The sequence below is a fragment of the Protopterus annectens genome, chromosome 1.part1, assembly GCF_019279795.1.
Source record: "Protopterus annectens isolate FY-2018-M chromosome 1.part1, PAN1.0, whole genome shotgun sequence".
Lineage (NCBI taxonomy): Eukaryota > Metazoa > Chordata > Ceratodontiformes > Protopteridae > Protopterus > Protopterus annectens.
The window spans coordinates 1078856937-1078878758 of NC_056726.1; the positions used below are offsets into that span (position 1 = coordinate 1078856937).

Here is a 21822-nt window from a genome sequence, read left to right on the forward strand (position 1 = left end):
CATGACATCTGCAACAGCTGAAAAGGCCACAGACATACCTCACTAAAAGAATCACAGGCCTAAAGCAGATGCCATATGCTGACCATCTAAAAAAACTCCAGCTATACTCTGTGGCATATCTTCTACTCAGGGGCGATCTCTGCTAAACATACAAGGCCATGTCAAACCCTGAACTGTTGGACATGCTCCACTTAAAAAAATCCGAATCCCTCAGAGCCACACGTTCCAGGGATCTAAACCTTGTCATCACAATGAACAAAATATGCTGAAGGGATAGGTTCCTGACCCAGAGACTCCCCATACTCTGGAACAGACTTCCCATACATGTTAAGCAGAACGCCTCATTGGCCCTCTTCAAAAGGAACCTTGATGATTGGATGGGAGATAGGAAATTCAGCCCGGGGATCACATCAGGTGCCCTGCTAGACAGGGGTCCAGAGAAGTAAATATTGTGAGAAGAAATATCCAGGGAATTGTTATGGCTAGGCTTGCATAGGCCCTAGGGCCGATAGCCTAGTACCAGCCTATGAACCTATGAGTACATTAATATAAAAGAGATGCTACCTTTATCAAGTCACTCAACTCACTGAATCACCTTTGGTCCCCAGGACCAATTCATGTTGTTACAGGCAGTACCTCAGTGTTGTGGTACATAACAATGCAAGGCATGTGGAACAACAAAGACAAATACGAGTACATAAATATAAAAGAGATGCTTGCCTTTATCAAGTCACCCAACTCACTGAATCACCTTTGGTCCCCAGGACCAATTCATATTGTTACAGGCAGTACCTCAGTGTTGTGGTACATAATGCAAGGCCTGTGGAACAACAAAGACAAACATGACATCTGCAACAGCTGGAAAGGCCACAGAAATACCTCACTAAAAAAAATCACAGGCCTAAAGCAGATGCCATATGCTGACCATCTAAAACAACTCCAGCTATACTCTGTGGCATATCGTCTACTCAGAGGCGATCTCTGCTTAACATACAAGGCCATGTCAAACCCTGAGCTGTTGGACATGCTCCACTTAAAGAAATCCCAATCCCTCAGTGCCACACGCTCCAGGGATCTAAACCTTGTCATCACAATGAACAAAACATGCTGGAGGGATAGGTTCCTGACCTAGAGACTCCCCATACTCTGGAATAGACTGCCCATACATGTCAAGCAGAGCGCCTCATTGGCCCTCTTCAAAAGGAACCTTGATGATTGGATGAGAGATAGGAAATTCACCCAGGGGATCATGTCAGTCGCCCTGCTAGACAGGGATCCAGAGAAGTAAATATTGTGGGAAGAAATATCCAGGGAATTGTTATGGCTAGGCATGCATATGCCCTAGGGCCGATAGCCTAGTACCACATATGAACCTATGAGTACATTAATATAAAAGAGATGCTACCTTTATCAAGTCACTCAACTCACTGAATCACCTTTGGTCCCTAGGACCAATTCATGTTGTTACAGGCAGTACCTCAGTGTTGTGGTACATAACAATGTAAGGCATGTGGAACAACAAAGACAAACACGAGTATATAAATATAAAAGAGATGCTGCCTTTATCAAGTCACCCAACTCACTGAATCCCTTTGTTCCCCAGGACCAATTCATGTTGTTACAGGCAGTACCTAAGTGTTGTGGTACATAACAATGCAAGGCCTGTGGAACAACAAAGACAAACATGACATCTGCAACAGCTGGAAAGGCCACAGAAATACCTCACTAAAAAAAATCACAGGCCTAAAGCAGATGCCATATGCTGACCATCTAAAACAACTCCAGCTATACTCTGTGGCATATCGTCTACTCAGAGACGATCTCTGCTTAACATACAAGGCCATGTCAAACCCTGAGCTGTTGGACATGCTCCACTTAAAGAAATCCCAATCCCTCAGAGCCACATGCTCCAGGGATCTAAACCTTGTCATCACAATGAACAAAACATGCTGGAGGGATAGGTTCCTGACCTGGAGACTCCCCATACTCTGGAATAGACTGCCCATACATGTCAAGCAGAGCGCCTCATTGGCCCTCTTCAAAAGGAACCTTGATGATTGGATGGGAGATAGGAAATTCACCCAGGGGATCATGTCAGTCACCCTACTAGACAGGGGTACAGAGAAGTAAATATTGTGGGAAGAAATATCCAGGGAATTGTTATGGCTATGCTTGCATAGGCCCTAGGGCCGATAGCATAGTACCAACCTATGAACCTATGAACATACGAGTACATGAATATAAAAGAGATGCTGCGTTTATCAAGTCACTCAACTCACTGAATCACCTTTGTTCCCCAGGACCAATCCATGTTGTTACAGGCAGTACCTCAAGGTTTTCTGGTACATAAAAACATAAGGCAGAACCAAGCCTTACCCCCTATGCAGATTAGCCATGTTAACATGGAATATAGCTTTATCACACAATCTCACTCTACAGGCTTTGTACATTCAGTCAGAGCAAAATTGTGTGGTTGACAAGCTGAGTAGGACACAGTCCGACACTCACAAATGGAATCTAAACCAAGGGGGTCTTCCAGGATTTCATCCATCTGTGGAGAGTTCCTCTAGTATATCGCTTTGTCTGCTGTCTAAACAATCAGCTGACAATATTCTGCTCCAGGATCCCATGCAAGAAAGCCTGGAAGGTAAATGTTTTTCTATTTCCTTGAACAGGAATGTCCTATATGCTTTTCTACCATTGCCACTGTTATCCATGATGCCCATGAAGATTCTAAATAAATCCTCCATGAGCAATGTGGTAATACCCTTCTGGCCCAGGCAACAGTAGTGCTCTGTTCTTTAGGAATTGTCCAGGGGAAATTACCACAAGCTTCCTTACAGAATGGATCTACTCACACATGAACAGCAGAGTTTGATACAACCTGACCCCAGACAACTACAACTGACTATCTGTAAGATAGGGCCTTAGCACCTTTTAAGCACCTGTTTACTGAGGGTGTGCAACAGGCAGTAATTGAGGAAAGAAAGCCTGCTACTCAGAAATCATATATTAACAAAGGGAAAGGGTTTATTAGATGGTGACAACAACATAACTAGCATTCAGGCATGGGTAGATTTTATCTGGTTTTACAATATTTGTGTGAGTGACTATCCTATGGCTTGTTTTAATCCTCTTTTAACATTAATTTATTGCCCAATTCAGCATGTCTGCCCATGGATCCCCCTCTTTCAAGGCAGTCACATGTCAAAATGTTTTTGAAAGGGGCATTGCATAAGAGACTGCCAAAAAAAAAAACTGGCTTCTCCTTGGGCTATTAATTTTGTGTTAGAGAAACTATCATGTGCTCCATTAGAACCAGCTCACCTGGCTTAACTGAGATTCTTAACATGGAAAACAGTTTAACTGGTTACTCTGACCAGTGCAAGAAGGGTATATGAGTTGTAAGCACTTATGCTAGGTCAACCTTACCTCATTTTCCACAGACATAGGGTTTCTTTGAAAACAAATCCTTCTTTTATACCTAAAGTGGTATCTGAGTTTACTTCAAGCCAAACTATCCATGTCCTTGTGTTCTTCCCTGAACCCCAAAATATGGGAGAAAGAGTTCTTTATAGCTTGAATGTCTTCAGACAGCTCAGGTACTATCTTGACAGAACAAAATCTTTCAGAACTTCTGATCAGGTGCTCATGTCTTGTGATGGTAAGAAGAAGGAACAACCTGTATCAAAGCTGACTTTTTACAAATGGTGGTATCTGGCTATTACCTTTTGTTATTTCCTCTAGAACAAAACTATTCCAGGCAAGGCCAAGGCACATTCTGCCCTGCCCTTGTCTTCATCTATGGCTTTTCAGAAAAAGATAGATTCTACAAGTGTTATAGAAGCAGCAACTTGGTTTTCTCTATATACTTTTACAAATCACTACAAGCTAGAATTTTTTCTCCAGGTCTAGGTTAGGCTTTGCTAGGACCATTCTCCGGGAGCTTCTGGACCCTTCTTCTTCCACCACTCAGTTGTTCTAAGTTATGGTAATCTACCTATATAGCTTAGGTTACTGCAGCAAGGACCAATATGAAGAACACAGTACAGCTGTGTAAGTAAACTTACCATAACAATATATATATTCAAATGATCACCGCTGCACTAGCTGCACTCTCCCTCAATCCCCCCTTGTTTTTTGGTGTTTTTTTTTTCTACCAGGGTGGGGGCATTTATTTTTGTTGCTTCTAGGAATGTCCTGTCAGGGATCAGCCTCCCCCTCAGCTGACATGTAAGCTCTAAAAGGCTTGGCTCCCAAACTTGTATTTTTAATCAGATCATATCAGATCGTCTCTAGTTGTTGACTGGTTCAGGCTTATGGAAGGTGCCCTGAAGCTTTGGAAGCTGGCTAGCTGTTATATCTTATGTAGAATACAACTCATATAGCTTAGGTTACTGCAGCAGTGATCATTCAAACATCTAATGTTATGATAACTGTACTTACACCACTGCTGTTTTCCTAAGCTACAGAAATAATTTAAACTTCTTAGAGGTAATGCATGCTGTATTAACTACTTAAAGGATGTGGAGTAAAGGAGTTTCATTATCAATGAATACCATCAGCGGTTATCAAGGCACTAGAAATGACATGCTTTGTACTTTGAATTTCAGACTCTGTGGAATGCTTCCGATGTAACAGAGATCAGTGGACAAATGAGAAACAAGATGTCTGCCTCCCAAAGCAAGTAGAATTCCTGTCCTACGATGAACATTTAGGTAAAGCCCTAGCGGTCATTAGCATCATCTTCTCTCTGATTCCTGTCTACATTCTTGGTCTGTTTGTGAAACATCGTGAAACACCTATTGTGAAAGCAAACAATTGTGAGCTCAGCTACCTTCTCCTCTTCAGTCTTGTGCTGTGTTTCCTCTGCTCACTGATATTTATCGGATATCCCTTGAGAGGAACGTGCTTACTTCGACAGACTGCATTTGGTATTACATTTGCCAGCTGTGTCTCCTGTGTTTTAGCTAAAACTGTTACTGTTGTCATTGCCTTCAGTGCTACAAAACCTGGCAGCAAATTACAACAATGGGTCGGGTTCAAGTTACCTGCTACTATCATAATCTGTTGCACTCTTCTTCAGGTGATAATCTGTATAGTGTGGTTGGCACTATCTCCTCCTTATCCAGACTTCAACACTTCTGCCAAAATTGGGATTCTAATTATTGAATGTAATGAGGGATCAGCCATTGCATTCTGGTGCATGCTGGGATATATGGGACTTCTGGCTAGTGTCAGCTTTGTAGTTGCCTTCCTGGCTAGAAACTTGCCAGACAGCTTTAATGAAACCAGGTTTATTACCTTCAGTTTACTTGTGTTTGTCAGTGTCTGGTTATCCTTTGTTCCTGCTTATCTCAGTACCAGAGGAAAATATATGATTGCTGTAGAAATATTTGCAATTTTGTCTTCAGGTATGGGACTTCTGACATGTATATTTTTCCCAAAGTGTTATATTGTTTTGCTAAGACCAGAAATAAATACCAAAGAATATTTAATGGGAAGAAGCAATGCTAGGAAAACTGAAAGAAACCATGTTAATGGCTAAATTAGTACTGCGGCTGCTAGCATTTTATAACTTTCACACTGGCAATCCTATTCCTGGTAACTATAGTTATATCATTTTGTATAACAAAATAGCAATTCATTGTGTGTAATAAAATATTATTTCATTGTATACCAGAAGATAACCAAGGATGTTGTTTCAGAGAACTTTGTATAGTTTTGTGGTAACAATATAGGTTACTGACAACCAGACACAAACAGCAAAGTGACTGTGCAGGAACATGGAGGGAGTCATTACTAGGCATGTCTGTTACTGTAGTAGCATCAATAATGCTAAAGAGTTAAGGGGCTGTACAGGTAAAACATTTGACTTTGTAGATGGAGAAACACAAGACTCTGCGTTCTGTTCCATCTCCAGGTAACTGGATTAATTCTCACATTGCTCATCTTGCAGTGCAGCAGTAGAGGGCTGCACTCCTGTGGGTGTCGTCCTTTACAGGAGGTATTAAAGTGCCGTCTGCTTAAGTCGATAGTAGCTCAGGTTAATGTAAATGATTGTTTGAATCGGTAGTAGCTCAGGTTAATGTAAATGATCACTTGAGTCGGAAGTACCTCAGGTTAATGTAAATGATCACTTGAGTTGGTAGTAGCTCAGGTTAATGTAAATGATCGCTTGAGTCGGTGGTAGCTCAAGTTAATGTAAATGATCACTTGAGTTGGAAGTAGCTCAGGTTAATGTAAATGATCACTTGAGTCGGTAGTAGCTCAGGTTAATGTAAATAATCGGTTGAGTCGGTAGTAGCTCAGGTTAATGTAAATGATCGCTTGAGTCGGTAGTAGCACAGGTTAATGTAAATGATCGTTTGAGTCGGTAGTAGCTCAGGTTAATGTAAATGATCGTTTGAGTCGGTAGTAGCACAGGTTAATGTAAATGATCACTTATGTCGGTAGTAGCTCAGGTTAATGTAAATGATCGTTTGAGTCGGAAGTAGCTCAGGTTAATGTAAATGATCACTTATGTCGGTAGTAGCTCAGGTTAATGTAAATGATCGTTTGAGTCGGAAGTAGCTCAGGTTAATGTAAATAATCGGTTGAGTCGGTAGTAGCTCAGGTTAATGTAAATGATCACTTGAGTCGGTAGTAGCTCAGGTTAATGTAAATGATCTCGAGTCAGTTGTAGCTCAGGTTAATGTAAATGATCACTTAAGTCAGTAGTATTGCAGGTTAATGTAAATGATCATTTGAGTCGGTAGTAGCTCAGGTTAATGTAAATAACCACTTGAATCGGTAGTAGCTCAGGTTAATGTAAATAACCACTTGAGTCGGTAGTAGCTCGGGTTAATGTAAATGATCGCTTGAGTCAGTAGTAGCTCGGGTTAATGTAAATGATCGCTTGAGTCGGTAGTACCTCGGGTTAATGTAAATGATCGCTTGAGTCGGTACTAGCTCAGGTTAATGTAAATGATCGCTTGAGTCGGTACTAGCTCAGGTTAATGTAAATGATCACTTGAGTCGGTACTAGCTCAGGTTAATGTAAATGATCACTTAAGTCAGTAGTATTGCAGGTTAATGTAAATGATCGCTTGAGTCGGTAGTAGCTCAGGTTAATGTAAATGATCCAGCAGCAGTTGTTGAAAAACAAAAGAGTAGGGGAAGCTCCCTGGTACCCTAGACCTCTTTATGAATACCACCGTGGGAGTCACTAAAAACATGATACTCATGACACTAATGTGATCAGCAAAAGGAAAAATAAATTAGAAAAAAAATAAAGGTTGACACATATATTACTTGAACGAACATACTTTATTCTACTGATATGTTACATACATTCCAGATATCAAGTAGCTTGTTTGTTTTCAGTTATATCTCTTCAGAGTCATCAAGTGGAAAAGTGTCAGTAGGGTTTATCAATGACTCCCACTGATGATGGTAGCTGTAAATTTTAAGTTTAGATGCCAACATGTTTCTCCTTTCACCAGTTAAGCTTTCAGAACATCTGGACATTTAGAGAGGAAAAAGAAAACAGACACAACTTGAGTGATCACAAACCGCAAAGAAAGGGAAATGTGTCGACACGTAGGTATAATTAATTATAATAAAGTATGGATGGCCAATATTCACCTCTGCCACCTGCAGAAAGTGGTATTAAACAGACAGACACATTCAGCTCCTGCTGCAAGAGAAAAGGCTACATCAGAATCGTGTAGGGTATGTAAGGAAGACGACCTTGTACAAGACTGTTTATTTATTTATTGACATTTGATTAGTAGGAAAGTCAGACTGGTGGATGCCCAGGAAGAAAAGCTCCAAATTATTGCAAAACATTTTAAGAACAATAATGTTACAATCTTCAAAAATAAAAAAAAATAAAAAAAATAAAAACACATCTGCAGTTTAAATAAATAAATATAACAAATTAGACATTTGCATATTTGTGATATATAGGTTCATAGGTTCATAGATTCATACTAGGCTATCTGCCCTAGGGCATTTATAAGCCTAGCCAGAGTGTGTTTGGCTTTCGCCACCCATTTTAAATTAATTTTGCTATGCCCTTTTTCGAGGTTAGTATACTGTGCCTCTGTCTAACAGTGACACAGAAGTGATACCCAGGGTAAACCTACGATCTCCCATCCACTCATCAAGATTCCTCTTGAAGAGAGTCAGTGAGGGTCTCTGCCTAACCTGGACTGGGATTTTATTATACAATACAACGCCCCATTTGGTATGTACCTCTCAAGACATCTGCAACAACTGGAAAGGCCTCAGAAATACCTCACTAAAAGAATCACAGGCCTAAAGCAGATGCCCTACACTGACCGCCTTAAAAAACTCCATCTATACTCTGTCGCATATCGTCTACTCAGAGGCGAACTCTGCTTAACATACAAGGCCATGTCAAACCCAGAGCTGTTGGACATGCTACACTTAAAGAAATCACAATCCCTCAGAGCTACACGCTCCAGGGATCTAAACCTTGTCATCACAATAAACAAAACATTCTGGAGGGATAGGTTCCTGACCCAGAGACTCCCCAGACTCTGGAATAGATTGCCCATACATGTCAAGCAGAGTGCCTCTTTGGACCTCTTCAAGAGGAACCTTGACGATTGGATGGGAGAAAGGAAATTCACCCCAGGGATCACGTCAGTCACCCTGCTAGACAGGGGTCCAGGAAAGTAAATAATGTGGGAAGAAATAGCCAGGGAATTGTTATGGCTAGGCTTGTATAGGCCCTAGGGCTGATAGCCTAGTACCAACCTATGAACCTATGAAACTATGAACCAGAGTGAAGGGAGCCTCTAGGTTATGAATCTGTCCCTCCAGCATGTCCTATTTATTTCAGTGCTGAGGTTCAAGTCCCTCGAGCGTATAGCTCAATGGGATTTGGATTTTCTGAGGTGCAGCATGTCCATTAAGTCCAGGTTGGACATGGCTTTATACGTCAGGCACAGATCGCCTCTGTGCAGGCGGTGTGCCACTGAGTAGAGCTGGAGTTTCTTTAACCGGGCAGCATATGGCATCTGTTTGAACCCTTTGATCCTCTTGGTGAGGTACTTTTGGGGTCTTTCCAGTTGCTGCAGGTGTCTGGTAAGGTACATCCCAAAAGGGGCATTGTACTCAATTATGGGCCTGATGAGGGATGAGTAAAGAGGCACGATGACCTCCCCTGATCTAGATGTGAATCCCTTCATGATTAGGTGGGCTATATAAAATGTTCTTCTAACCACTTTGGCTATGTGGTTGTCAAATGAGAGATTGCTATCAACTTGGGTCCCCATTTCCCTAATTACTTCTTCTGTACTTAATGGATTACCACCTATGTAGTAATTTGTGGGCACTTTGTTTTTGCCAAAGGGGATGACTATACACTTTTTGGCGTTTAGCTTGAGGCCATGGCTCTGGCACCAGTTGTCTGTTTCTATGAGGCCCTTTGGGAGGATGCTTGTGTCAGCTGGAGAGTTGATTATGGCGCCCAGTTTGCAGTCATCTGCGAACTTGGTCAGCCACAGTCCTTCCATGTTGGCCTGTACCTCCGAGAAATATATACCGAACAAGAGAGGTCCCAGGACTGAGCCTTGTGGGATGCCACTTGTAACTGGTTTGGAGTCTGACATGGCTCCAGCAATTCTAACCATGTGGGTTCTTTCCTTGAGCCAGTTTGCAACCCATCTAGTGACATAGGGGTTTATATTTAAGCTGGTGAGCTTATCTATAATGCCCGAGTGGGGTATTGTATTGAAGGCTTTTGTGAGGTCCAGGTAGGCTGTGTCGACCACCTTCCCCTCGTCAATGGCCTTGGTGACTTTTTCAAAGAAATTGACCAGGTTTATGAGGCAGGATCTGCCCTTAACAAAGCTGAACTGGGTAGGATCCAGTGTCTGTAGGTCCCCAATATCTTTATTTATGAGGTCCATGATGATCCTTTCCATATCTTTGCAGACCAAGCTAGTCAGGCTTATGAAGCGATAGTTTCCAGGATCCATTGAGGCACCACCTCTGTGGAGAGGGACCACTGTTGCTGCACTCCACTCTTTGGGTACATATCCTGTAGTAAGGCTGAGATTGAACAGTAGTTTTATGTTTGGGTTTAGCTCTTCTTGGAGTTCATGTAGGATGCAGCCTGGGACACCGTCTGGTCCCATTGATGCTGTGTTTTTTGCTTTGGAGAGGGCGGCTCTTACCTGCGCATCTGAGATGTCAGGGGGGCAGCACTCTGCTGGGATAGATATTTGCCCTTTTGGTGGGGAGGGAGTTTGCGCTGAACCTGTCAGCTAGGATGTTGGCAATGTCTGTGGGTTCGGTGTATTTTTTGTCATTTTGGACTAATTCTGAGCATATCTGGGAATTCCTACTCAGGTTCCTAACATAACTAAAGAAAGCCTTGTGATTATCCTTAGTGTCCTGTGCAATTTTTCTCTCGAAGCTGGCCTTAGACGATTTTATGAGTGACCATAGTTTTTTGCTAATACTGATCAGAGATGCCTTCCCTTTTTGGGATTTTGCTCTATCATGTAGTAGCTTCCTCCTTCTATTGTATAGTTTGTTTATGGCTGGGGTCCACCAGACAGGACATCTGCCTTTGGAGGAATTGGTTTTGGTTTTACTTGGGATTCTAAGATCCATTAATTCCTGAAGGTGTTCATAGAATGTGTTTATAAAGGATTCTGCAGTCTGGGCCGTATTTTCCACAGGCCCGGGGACTTTGAAGGATTCCACCTCAGTTTTGAGGAGTGTGAAATTTGCTTTAGAAAAGTTTTTCACTGTGGTTTTCTGGGCCGGGGCTGGGGTTGGGATGTGAATATCCAGTGAGATTAGTTTATGGTCTGATCTTACCAGTGAGGGATACACTTCTGGTCTGGAGCATAGAGTCCCCATGTTGGTGATGATCAGGTCCAGTATGTTTTCCCCTCTTGTGGGAGTGGTCACAAGTTGTTCCATAGCATTTGAGTTTATAAATTCTAGGAATCTTTGGGCTAGGGTGTTGGAGCTAGAGTAATGCTTCCAGTCTATGTTTGGGTAGTTGAAGTCGCCCAATATAATGGTGTTTGGAGAGACCTTCATATTTTCCAGTGTTCTCAGGAAGGCTGAGTGGGGTTCCTGGGTTTGGGAGGGTGGTCTGTAGTAGTCTATAAACTGGAAGGTAGTTTTACCCACTGTTAGTTGCACATGGATAGTCTCTGATGCTTCGTGCTGTGCCACCAACTAGGAGGTATGGGTATCTTTGACGAATATTGATACTCCCCCTCCTTTTGTGGTTCGGTCCAAGTTTTGGCGGCGAAAAGCATGGTATGAGGTATAACCTGGTAGTGCTGGGGTGCTCTCAAGAGCCCTAAACCAGGATTCTGTTACTGCACAGATATCGATGTTTTCAATGCTAAGGAGAGTTTCAATTGCGTGCATCTTGAGGTTTAGACTTCTGGCGTTGAGTAGCATTACTCTTAGTTTCTTATCCCTTGTGATACCTATGGAGGTGGGTTTGTCTTTTGAGCCTTGCCTAAAAAAGGCACTATGGGGGTAGCAAGAGCCTTTGCCAATATCCGAAAGCCCAGGGGTGACAGGTGCAAGCTGTCCTTAGAGAAGCATCGTGGCTTGTCCAGCATATCATCCCAGGCTGACAGGCATTGGATCCCCTTTGAATGACAGCAATACTTAGGCCAATTGTTGAAATTGATCATCTTGTCTTCATATTGTGGCATCATTCTTGGTGAGGGTAAGATGCTACTCAAGGTCAGGGTCATACCGGCCTGGGCTACATGTTCAGAGAGCTCCTTAATGTCTCTTTTCATGTAGTCCAGGGTGGTACATCTCAGGTCATTCACACCAGCATGGACAATGACTGAGTCATATTTGTACTTGCCTTGGAGTGACTAGAGTGTTTGTGTTATGTGGCGGATCCTAGCGCCTGACAGGCTGCTCACCGTGACCTTCTCCTTGTTCAGCCTGGTGAGCGGGACATCAGTGTGCCTGACGATAGAGTCACCTATTACAAGTGTATCAGGTGTGTTGTTTAGCCTTAAGGGCTGTGACTGTTCGGCACACTTGCTTTGTGAGATATGTGTTGCACGTGTTTTGTTTTGGGGTAGCGGTTGCTTGGGTGTCTGCTTTGGAGGTCTCTGCTGCTTAGGCAGATCTTTATTTAGAGATTCAGAGTATGTTTTTGTGTGATTATGTGTTTGCTTTGCTGCCGTGGTAGGTCTACGCGACACTGGAACTGTAGTGAGTATGGTTTCCTTCACCTCCTGACTGGTTATGCCAGTACTGAGTTGAGAGAGCTTAGCCTCCAGTTTGGCTATATGGTTGCATCTCTCACATGTGTTGGAATTTGTTGGTAGGAGGAGAGGGTTGTCTGTGTACATGAGGCAGTTGTAACATTGCCTCAAGATTCCCAGGTTTACCAGCTGGACCAGAGAGGAGATTGACAACTGACCTTTGGACATGCTAGAATAGTATTGGGAATTCCTTTATAATTGAAAACAAGGGCCAATGGGGAACAAGGTACTCAATGGGAGTTTGTGAGGGTGTAGTGCTTTTAATTTTTTAGTGCTGATTTAGTGAGCAAGTTCCAGGTAACTTAAATGCAATGTGTTACAGGTAACTTAAATGCAAAAATGACAAACAGTAACTTTCTTTCAAGTGAAACAAGGAAATAAGTACAGTAAGCAATGCAGATATCACTAGGATCCACAGAAGCGCTGAAAAGCTACGTTTTAGGTGAAATTAGCATTTCAGGGAAATAAGCAAACAAACAACAAGCATACAAACAAAGCTAGATTCAGCAGGCCTGGATCTAGTCTATGCTACAGCAAACAAGGTGTACCAATTTTAGTGAGAAACAGTTCAAATATGCAGGCACTATAAGCCTTTTACCAGAAATTCCCAGCTCAGAAGGGCAGAGTCCAGCCTCTCCTCCCACAAGAGTGCAGACCACAAACCTTCTTAATGTAAAATAACTGGCCTGAAGCCCAAGTGCTTAAACCAGAATTAATACACTTTTAGAATTACAGACACTGAGCCCTCAATCAGCAGTTCCCAACTTAGAAGGATGTAAGCTACCTGTCCTGCCACCACAGTGCAGACCACAAACCTTCTTAATGTAAAACAACTGGTATGAAGCCCAAGTGCTTAAACTAAAAGGCTTAGAATGAGTTATACCAAGCAGTAATAAATACAATTGAGTACTTTTAAGATGACGCAAAAGCAAAATAAAGTAGGAAGAAACACAAATACAGTAAAAGCAGATACATTTTTTTATTTTTTTTTTTTAAGTGGAAAGAGAAAGGAAAGAGAGAAAGGAGTAGCAGAAACTAAGCTGATTGGCCTTCTCAAATGTTCTCCCTGTACTGGGTAGAATGAGGTAATGACACTAGACTGGATGGAGGGTCCCAGATCAAATTTACACTAGGGGCGGGCAACTGCAAAGCCACCAACTATAAAAACACTATACCAACACCATACCAACACAGAGGGAGGGTGGGAAACAAACTGCAGAAGTGTTACTCACAGCTGAAAAGCAGCAGTGAGCTGTTAAATGAAAGTTTTAAACAGCTAAAGGAGCCTCTAGAAAAAAGACAAGTTATTACAAACAAACAACCCAACAGATGCTTAATAAAAGTGGACAATTTCCAGATAATACCTCACACACAGTGAAACTAGCTAGAAAAATACACAGTACACAAAGTGCTATAAATAACAAAGAAATAAAGAACAAAATAAACAAAAAACAGGATACTTAATGTTATATATTATAGCTCCGAGTTTCCTCAGGAACATACCAGTCAAAAAGAATCCAAATGCTTAAAATGTGATGGTTGACAGGCTATCTAATTGCATAAACTGTGATGGTCAACAAGGAATAAAAATGCCTAAACTGTGATGGTCAAGAGGGCAAGCGAGTGTGTAAACTGAATTTAGAGAAGGCATCCAAATATATGAACTGGGATGCATGACAGGGTGTCCAAATGTATTAACTGTGATTGTAGACAGGACATACAAATGCATAATCTCTGATGGTTGACAAGACATCCAAATGCATAATTTGTGATTGTAGACAGGACATACAAATGCATAATCTCTGATGGTTGACACGACATCCAAATGCATAATTTGTGATTGTAGACAGGGCATCAACATGAACTGGGATGCATGACAAGGTGTCCAAATGTATTAACTATGATAGCTGACAGGGAATTCAAATATGTAAACTATGATGGTCAATGGGACATCCAAATGTATAATCCGTGATGACACACAGGCCATCAGAATGCATAAACTGTGATGACAGAAAGGGAATCCAAATGTAGAAGTTGTGATGATTAATAGGGCATCCAAGTGCATAAAGTGTGATAGTAGACTGAGCTTCCAAATGTATAAACTGTGGTAGTCGAAAGGGTATCTAAATGTATAAACTATTACTGTTGACAAGGCATCCAAATGCATAATCTGTGATGGCAGAAAGAGCATCTTAATACATAAAATCTAATGATCGGCAGGCCATCCAAATGTGATTGTAGACAGGACATACAAATGCATAATCTCTGATGGTTGACAAGACATCCAAATGCATAATTAGTGATTGTAGACAGGGCATCAAAATGTGTAAACAGTGAGGGCTGACAGGGCAAACAAAGGCATAATCTGTGATGGTGGACAGCTTCCAAATGCATAAACTCTGGCAGTAGGCAGGGAATCCACATGTGTAAACACTGATGGTCAAGAGGGCATCCAAATGTATAAACTGTGATGGCAGACAGGGAATCCAAATTTATAAACTCTGATGGTACACAGAGTGTGTAAATGCAAAAACTGTGATGGGAGAGAGGGCATCCAAATGCATAAACTGTGATGGGAGACAGGACATCCAAATGCATAAACTGTGATGGTAGGCAGGACATCCAAATGCATAAACTGTGATGGGAGACAGGACATCCAAATGCATAAACTGTGGTGGTAGACAGGACATCCAAATGCATAAACTGTGATGGGAGACAGGGCATATAAATGCATAAACTGTAATGGGAGGCAGGACATCCAAATGCATAAACTGTGATGGTCAACAGGGATTCAAATATATAAACTGTCATGGTAGACAGAGCATTCCAATGCATTATCTGTGATTGTGCACAGGGCATCCAAATGTAAGATGTATGATAATAGACTGGGGATACAAATGTATAGACTGTGATAGACAACAGGACATTCAAATTCTTGAACTGTGATGGTAGGCAGACAATATAAATTCATAAATGGTGGTGGTCAACCAGGCATCCAAATTTATAAACTGTGATGGTTGACAGGTAATTGAAACGTATAAACTGGGATGGTAGACAGGCCATCCAAATGGAAAAACTCTGATAGTCAGAGCATCTGAATGCATAAACTGGGGTGGTTGACAGGGCATTAAAATGTATAAACTGTGATGGCAGACAGAACTTCCAAACGCATAATCTATGGTGGTAGAAATAGCATCCAAATGCATAAATTATGATGGCTGACAGGGCATCAAAGTACATAAACTCTGATGATAGACAGGCCATCCAAATGTTTAACATGTGATGATAGACAGGGAATCAGGCTTCATACCCACTGAGGGGTGCATAGCTACAGTTATCCCACTCCACAAGTGGGGATCCACCTTGGATCCTGAGAACTACCAACCCATCAGTCTGACTAGCCTGATCTGCAAGGCCATGGAACGTATTATCATGGAACATATAAACAAAGACATTGGCAACATTCAAACACTGGACCCCACGCAGTTTCAATTCATGAAGAGCCGATCTTGTCTCCTGAGTCTGATTGACTTCTTCAAATCAGTCTCCAGAGCCGTGGACAAGGGTAAGGTGGTCCACACAGCCTATCTGGACCTCGCCAAGGCCTTTCACACCATCCTACACTCGAATCATAGATAAACTTACTAAGTTGGGCATTAATCCCTATGTCACTCGATGGGTTGCCAAATGGCTTACTGATAGAACCCACACTGTAAAAGTAGCCATTTCCAAATCCAGCATCAGACAAGTGACAAGTGGAGGACCTCAGGGTTCAGTCCTGGGACTGCTCTTGTTTGGCATCTACTTCTCTGAAGTACAGGCCAACACTAAGGGACTCTCACTAACAACGTTCGCAGATGACTGCAAACTGGGAGCCATTATGGAATCCCCAATTGATGTGGATATTCTACAAAAGGGCCTTACAGAAACAAATGCTTGGTCTAAGGGCCAAGGGCTGAAGCTCAATGCCAAGAAATGTATAGTTATCCCCTTTGGGAAAAAAATATACCCATGAAGAACCACACAGGTGGCAGTACACTAAACACCGAAAGTGTGATAAGAGACTTAGGGACACAGGTGGACAGAGGTCTCACCTTCAATAACCACATTGACACAACAGTCAGGAAATTCTTCTCTGTGGCACACCTCATCACTAAGGGCTTTTCATACGGAAAAAAGGAGGTCATTGTCCCACTGTACTCATCCCTCATTAGACTCATTATAGAATACAATGCCCCATTTGGTATGTACCTCTCAAGACATCGGCAACAACTGGAAAGGTTGCAGAAATACCTCACTAAAAGGAATCACAGGCCTAAAGCAGATGCCCTATGCTGACGGTCTAAAAAACTTCACCTATACTATGCCACATATCGTCTACTCAGAGGAGATCTCTGCTTAACATGCAAGGCCATGTCAAACCCAGAGCTTTTGGACATGCTACACTTAAAGAAATCCCAGTCCCTCAGAGACACACGCTCCAGGAATCTAAACCATGTCATCACAATGAACAAAACATGCTGGAGGGATAGGTTCCTGACCCAGAGACTCCCTAGACTCTGAAATAGACTGCTCATACATGTCAAGCAGAGTGCCTCTTTGGCCCTCTTCAAAAGGAGCCTTGGTGATTGGATGGGAGATAAAAAATTCACCCCAGGGATCACATCATTTGCCCTGCTAGACAGGGGTCCAGGGAAGTAAATACTGTCTCATGTACACAGACAACCCTCTCCTCTTACCTCCCAACACTCAGTCTTGTGAGAGATGTACTTATATCACCAAACTGGAAGCTATGCACTCTCCAGCCAAGACTAGACTAGCTAGTCAAGAAGAGAAGGGCAACACTTATGCCACACACATGGAACACACAGCCCTCCAGAGAACCCACCATCACAGCTCTCACATAAAAAGGCTACCAAGACAGAAATGCATTCAACCACCACAACATAACACAAACCACATGACACATAGCACACCTCCACAGTGTGCCCCTCAACCTAAGCCTCTAAGGCTAAACACCTTTACCAATAAACTAATCATAAGTGACTCAATAATGAAGAACACAGATGTCCCACTCATTAGGTTGAATAAGGAGAAGGTAACAGTCAGCTGACTACCAGGTGCCAGAATCCAAAACATAACACATGCACTCAGGTCACTCCACAACATGTACAAGTATGACTCAGTCATTGTCCATGTGGATGTGAATGACCTGAGATACACTTCTCTGGACTACATGAAAAGAGACATGGTGAAGCTCTTGAATTATGTGACCCAGGCAGGTATGACCCTAGCCCTGAGCAGTATCCTACCATCATCCAGAATTATACCACAGTACAAACAAAAAATGATTGACTTCAACATCTGGCTAAGTTTCTGGTGTCATTCTGAGGGGATCCAGTATCTGTCTGCTTGAGATGACATGATTGATAGACCTTGATGCTTTGCCAGAGATGGTCTGCATCTGTTACCCCTGGGTTTCCGGATACTGGCTAAGTCTCTTGCCACCCCTATAGTGCCTTTTTTAGGTGGTGTTCCAAAGACCAAATTACCACCATAACAGCAATAAATAATTGCAATCTAAGGGTCATGCTCCTCAACACTAGAAGTCTAAATCTCAAGATGTACTCACTTGAAGCACTTCACAAAATGGAGAACATCTACATTTGTGCTGTAATGGAGACCTGGTTTAAAGAGGCAGAAAAAACCCCTGCGCTACCAGGATATAACTCATTCCACAACTTTTGGCTCCAAAACATGGACCAAAGCTCCAAAGGTGGTGGTGTCTCCATATTCATAAAGAATATGCACACCTCCAGACTAGTAGCCCAGCACAATGCATCTGAGATACTTCAGGTACAACTAACATTGGGTAAGATGGCGATCCAGCCTGCTATAGGTCCCTAACCATGTCCCTAGACTTCCACTCCATGGTCCTAAGCACCCTGAAATCTATCAAGGTCCAACCCAACACTCTCATACTAGTAGACTTCAACTACCCCTCTATCAACTGGGAAAACTACTCAAGCCCCAATACACTGGCCCAACACTTCCTGGAATTCATCAATTCCAATGCCCTGGACCAGATCATTCTCACCCCCACTAGAGGAAGCAACATCCTTGACCTGGTTATTACTAACATGGGCAACTGCTGCTCTACACCAATAGTCAATCCCTCCCTAGTCAGATCTGACCATAAGCTAATCACCATGGAAATCCACATCTCACCCTCACCCCCGCAAAGCTAACCACCTTGAAAAACTCCTTCAAAGCTGACTTTGGGCTCCTTAAAACAGAGGTGGCTAAATTCACGGCACCCATGCCAATAACTGCTGAATCATACACCAATGCACTGTATGAACATGTACATAAATAAATGGAACTAGCCATACCCAACAGAGCCAATACGCTCTCCTCCAAAAAAAGGAAGCCAGTCTGATAGTCCCCTGCCATTAATAAACTCTACAACAGAAGAAAGAAACTGTTGCAGAAAAAGGTGAAGTCCCAAGACTGGAAATACTCCCTTATTAACTTCAACAAAAGGTTGAGATCCCTCATCAAATCCTCTAAAGCCAGATATGAAGGCAGAATTGTGGCAGACACTAAAAACAATCACAAAGCCTTCTATAGTTATATCAAGAACCTCCATGACAATACCCAGATTTCCTCTGAGTTACTGCACAATGGTACCTCCTATACTGAGCCAACAGATATTGCCAACATACTGGCCAACAGATTCAGTGCCAAGTTTACGCCTCACCCCCCTCCCCAAAAGGAACAATCATGATACCTGAAGAATGCCAGTTACCCAGCATTACTGCAGTACAGGCTAAAGCTGCATTGTTCAAGGCCAAGAATACAGCTTACATGGGACCTGATAATATCCCTGGCTATGTTCTACATGAACTACAAAGTGAACTGGCACCACATCTGTGTGCCCTGCTCAGTCACAGCTTCATCTTAGGCTTTGTCCCTACCAAATGGCACACTGCTACAGGCATCCCTCTTCATAAAGGGGGAGCAAATACAGACCTTGGGAATTATTGCTCCATTATCCTGGCACGTCTGATATATAAAGCTATGGAGCACATCATCATGGACCTGATTAACAAAGATGTAGGAAATCTTCAAACTCTAGACCAAGTGCAATTTGGCTTTGTGAAAGGGAGATCATGCCTGCTCAACCTGGTTGACTTCTTTGAGTCAGTCACCAGGGCTGTGGATGAAGGTAAGGCAATGCATACAGCCTACCTCGATCTGAACAAGGCCTTTGATACCATGCCTCATTCAGGAATTATTGATAAACTCACCAAACTAGGCATCAACCCCTATATCACTAGGTGGGTTGCAAACTGTCTCACAGATAGAACACACAGTATGAAAGTAGTGGACTCCAAGTCAGACTGCCAACCAGTCACGAATGGAGTCCCACAGGGATCTGTCCTGAGTCCTCTCCTGTTCAGCATCTACTTCTCAGAAGTCCAGGCCAACACAAAGGGACTCTGTCTGACCATGTTTGCAGATGACTGCAATCTAGGAGCCATTATTAACTCCCCAAGTAATGCAGACATCCTACAGAAAGGTCTCACTGAGACCAATGATTGGTGTTAAAACCATGGCCTTAAGCGTAACGTCAAAACATGCGCTGTCATCCCCTTTGGTAAAAACTCAGTTCCCACTAATTACCACATTGATGGGAGCCCACTGAACACTGAAGGCATTATAAGAGCTCTGGGGACGCTATTGACAGCAAACTCTCCTTCGACCACCACATTACCACTGTGGTCAGAAAGTCCTTCTATACGGCATGTCTCATTACCAAGGGTTTTACATCCAGTAAGAAAGAGGTCATCATCTTTCTGTACTCTTTCCTCATTAGACCAATCATCGAGTATAATGCCCCATTTGGCATATACCTCACTAGACACCTGCAACAGCTGGAGAGGCCACAGAAGTACCTCATGAAGAGGATCCTAGGCATTAAACATGTGTCCTACATGGACAGACGCAAAAGACTCCAGCTATTCTCTGACTCATATCGCCTACTTACAGGTGATCTCTGCTTGTCTTACAAAGCCATGTCTGACCCAGCTCTGTTACAAATGCTACATATAAAGAAATCCCAATCCCTCTGCACCACACGCTCCAGAGACCTCAGCCTCATTTCCACAATCAACAGAACATGCTGGAGGAGCAGGTTCCTCACCCAGAGACTGCCCATGCGCTGGAATAAACGTCTTATACATGTCAAGCAGAGGACCTCGCTGTCCCTCTTCAAGAGAAATCTTGATGAGTGAATAGGTAATAGAAAGTTCACCCTGAGGATCACTCCAGTGGCTCTACTTGATAGAGCACTGGGAACTAACGTCAGGTGGCACAATGCCAGGGCACTTCTATGGGCTAAACTTGTAAAGGCTCCAGGGCCATTTTCCTAGTACACACTTATGAACCTATGTGTTCTGTCAGTGAGCCCATTTACCCATCAACTGACAGAAGGCTTAATTCTTAGCTTGATGGGTTTTGTCAATGATACCTGCATGTATGATTGTGTCAAAACCCCAGGAAAAATCACAGTAGGTTTATAGATCTTTCCTAGGCTAATAACCACAAGGGCCTTCTTAAGCCTAGCCATGCATCCCACATCTCAGACAAGCTCTGATACCCTTGGTAAGTGTAAGCAGGGGCTTGGGAGGTGAAACATTTACAAGCTAGGGCCTGGGAGTTGAATCACTTACAGATTGCATCTGTGCATTAGAGACATAGTTGGGTAACCGGGGATTACTTTCCTGTTTCCCATCCAATTGTTCAAGTTGCACTTGAATTGTTTTTGGGAGGAACTCTGTTTCACATGGATGGGTGGGAACCCTGTTCCAGAGATGGGGTAATCTCTTGGATACATACCTCTCTTCAGCAGGTCCTATTTATATTACAGGCAAGGTTCAAGTCCTTACAATGGGTAATTCTGGTGCTGTTTTTTTTTTAGCAGATATTCAGGAAGTCCATCAGAGTGGAATCTGACAATGCCCTGTATGTCAGGCATAGACCTCTCCTCAAAAGCCTGTAGGAGATAGAATAGAGGGATAGAGCCTTGAGGCAGTCTGCAGAGGACATTTTACTTAAGCCCTGTATTCCTTTGGTGAGGAACCAATGTGTACATTCCAGTTATTGGATATGCCTGGTTAGATACATACCAATGGGGGCATTGTACTCAGTGATAGGTATGAGGAATGACAAATACAGTGGAACAATGACTTCCTTGGACTTGGATGCCATACCTTTGTTTATAAGTTGTGCGACATAGAATGCTTTCCTCACTACTGTCGACAGTGATGGTCAGAGGCTAGATTACAGTCTGTATGTGTCCCTAAGTCCCTGACTACTGGATCACCTCTAAGGAGAGTGTTGTCAATAACATAATCATCAGGGGTAGATGACTTCCTGAAGGACACTATTATGCATTACTTGGCATTTAGTTTTAGTCCATGGCTCTGACACCAGTTGTTTGTATGAGTCAGACCCTCCTAGAATACATTTATGTCAGTGT

The 21822-nt window shown here is 42.7% G+C and overlaps 1 protein-coding gene across 1 annotated transcript in view; it reads left to right on the forward strand.

Annotated features, from left to right (window-relative positions):
- The window catches only part of LOC122815413 (extracellular calcium-sensing receptor-like), a 151259-nt gene extending 145711 nt beyond the window's left edge, over positions 1 to 5548 (forward strand). The window contains exon 3 of the mRNA XM_044087891.1: positions 4614 to 5548. Within this exon, the coding sequence (XP_043943826.1) occupies positions 4614 to 5548 (935 nt within the window). The remainder of the gene's footprint in view (positions 1 to 4613) is intronic.
- The last annotated feature ends 16274 nt before the right edge of the window (positions 5549 to 21822 follow it).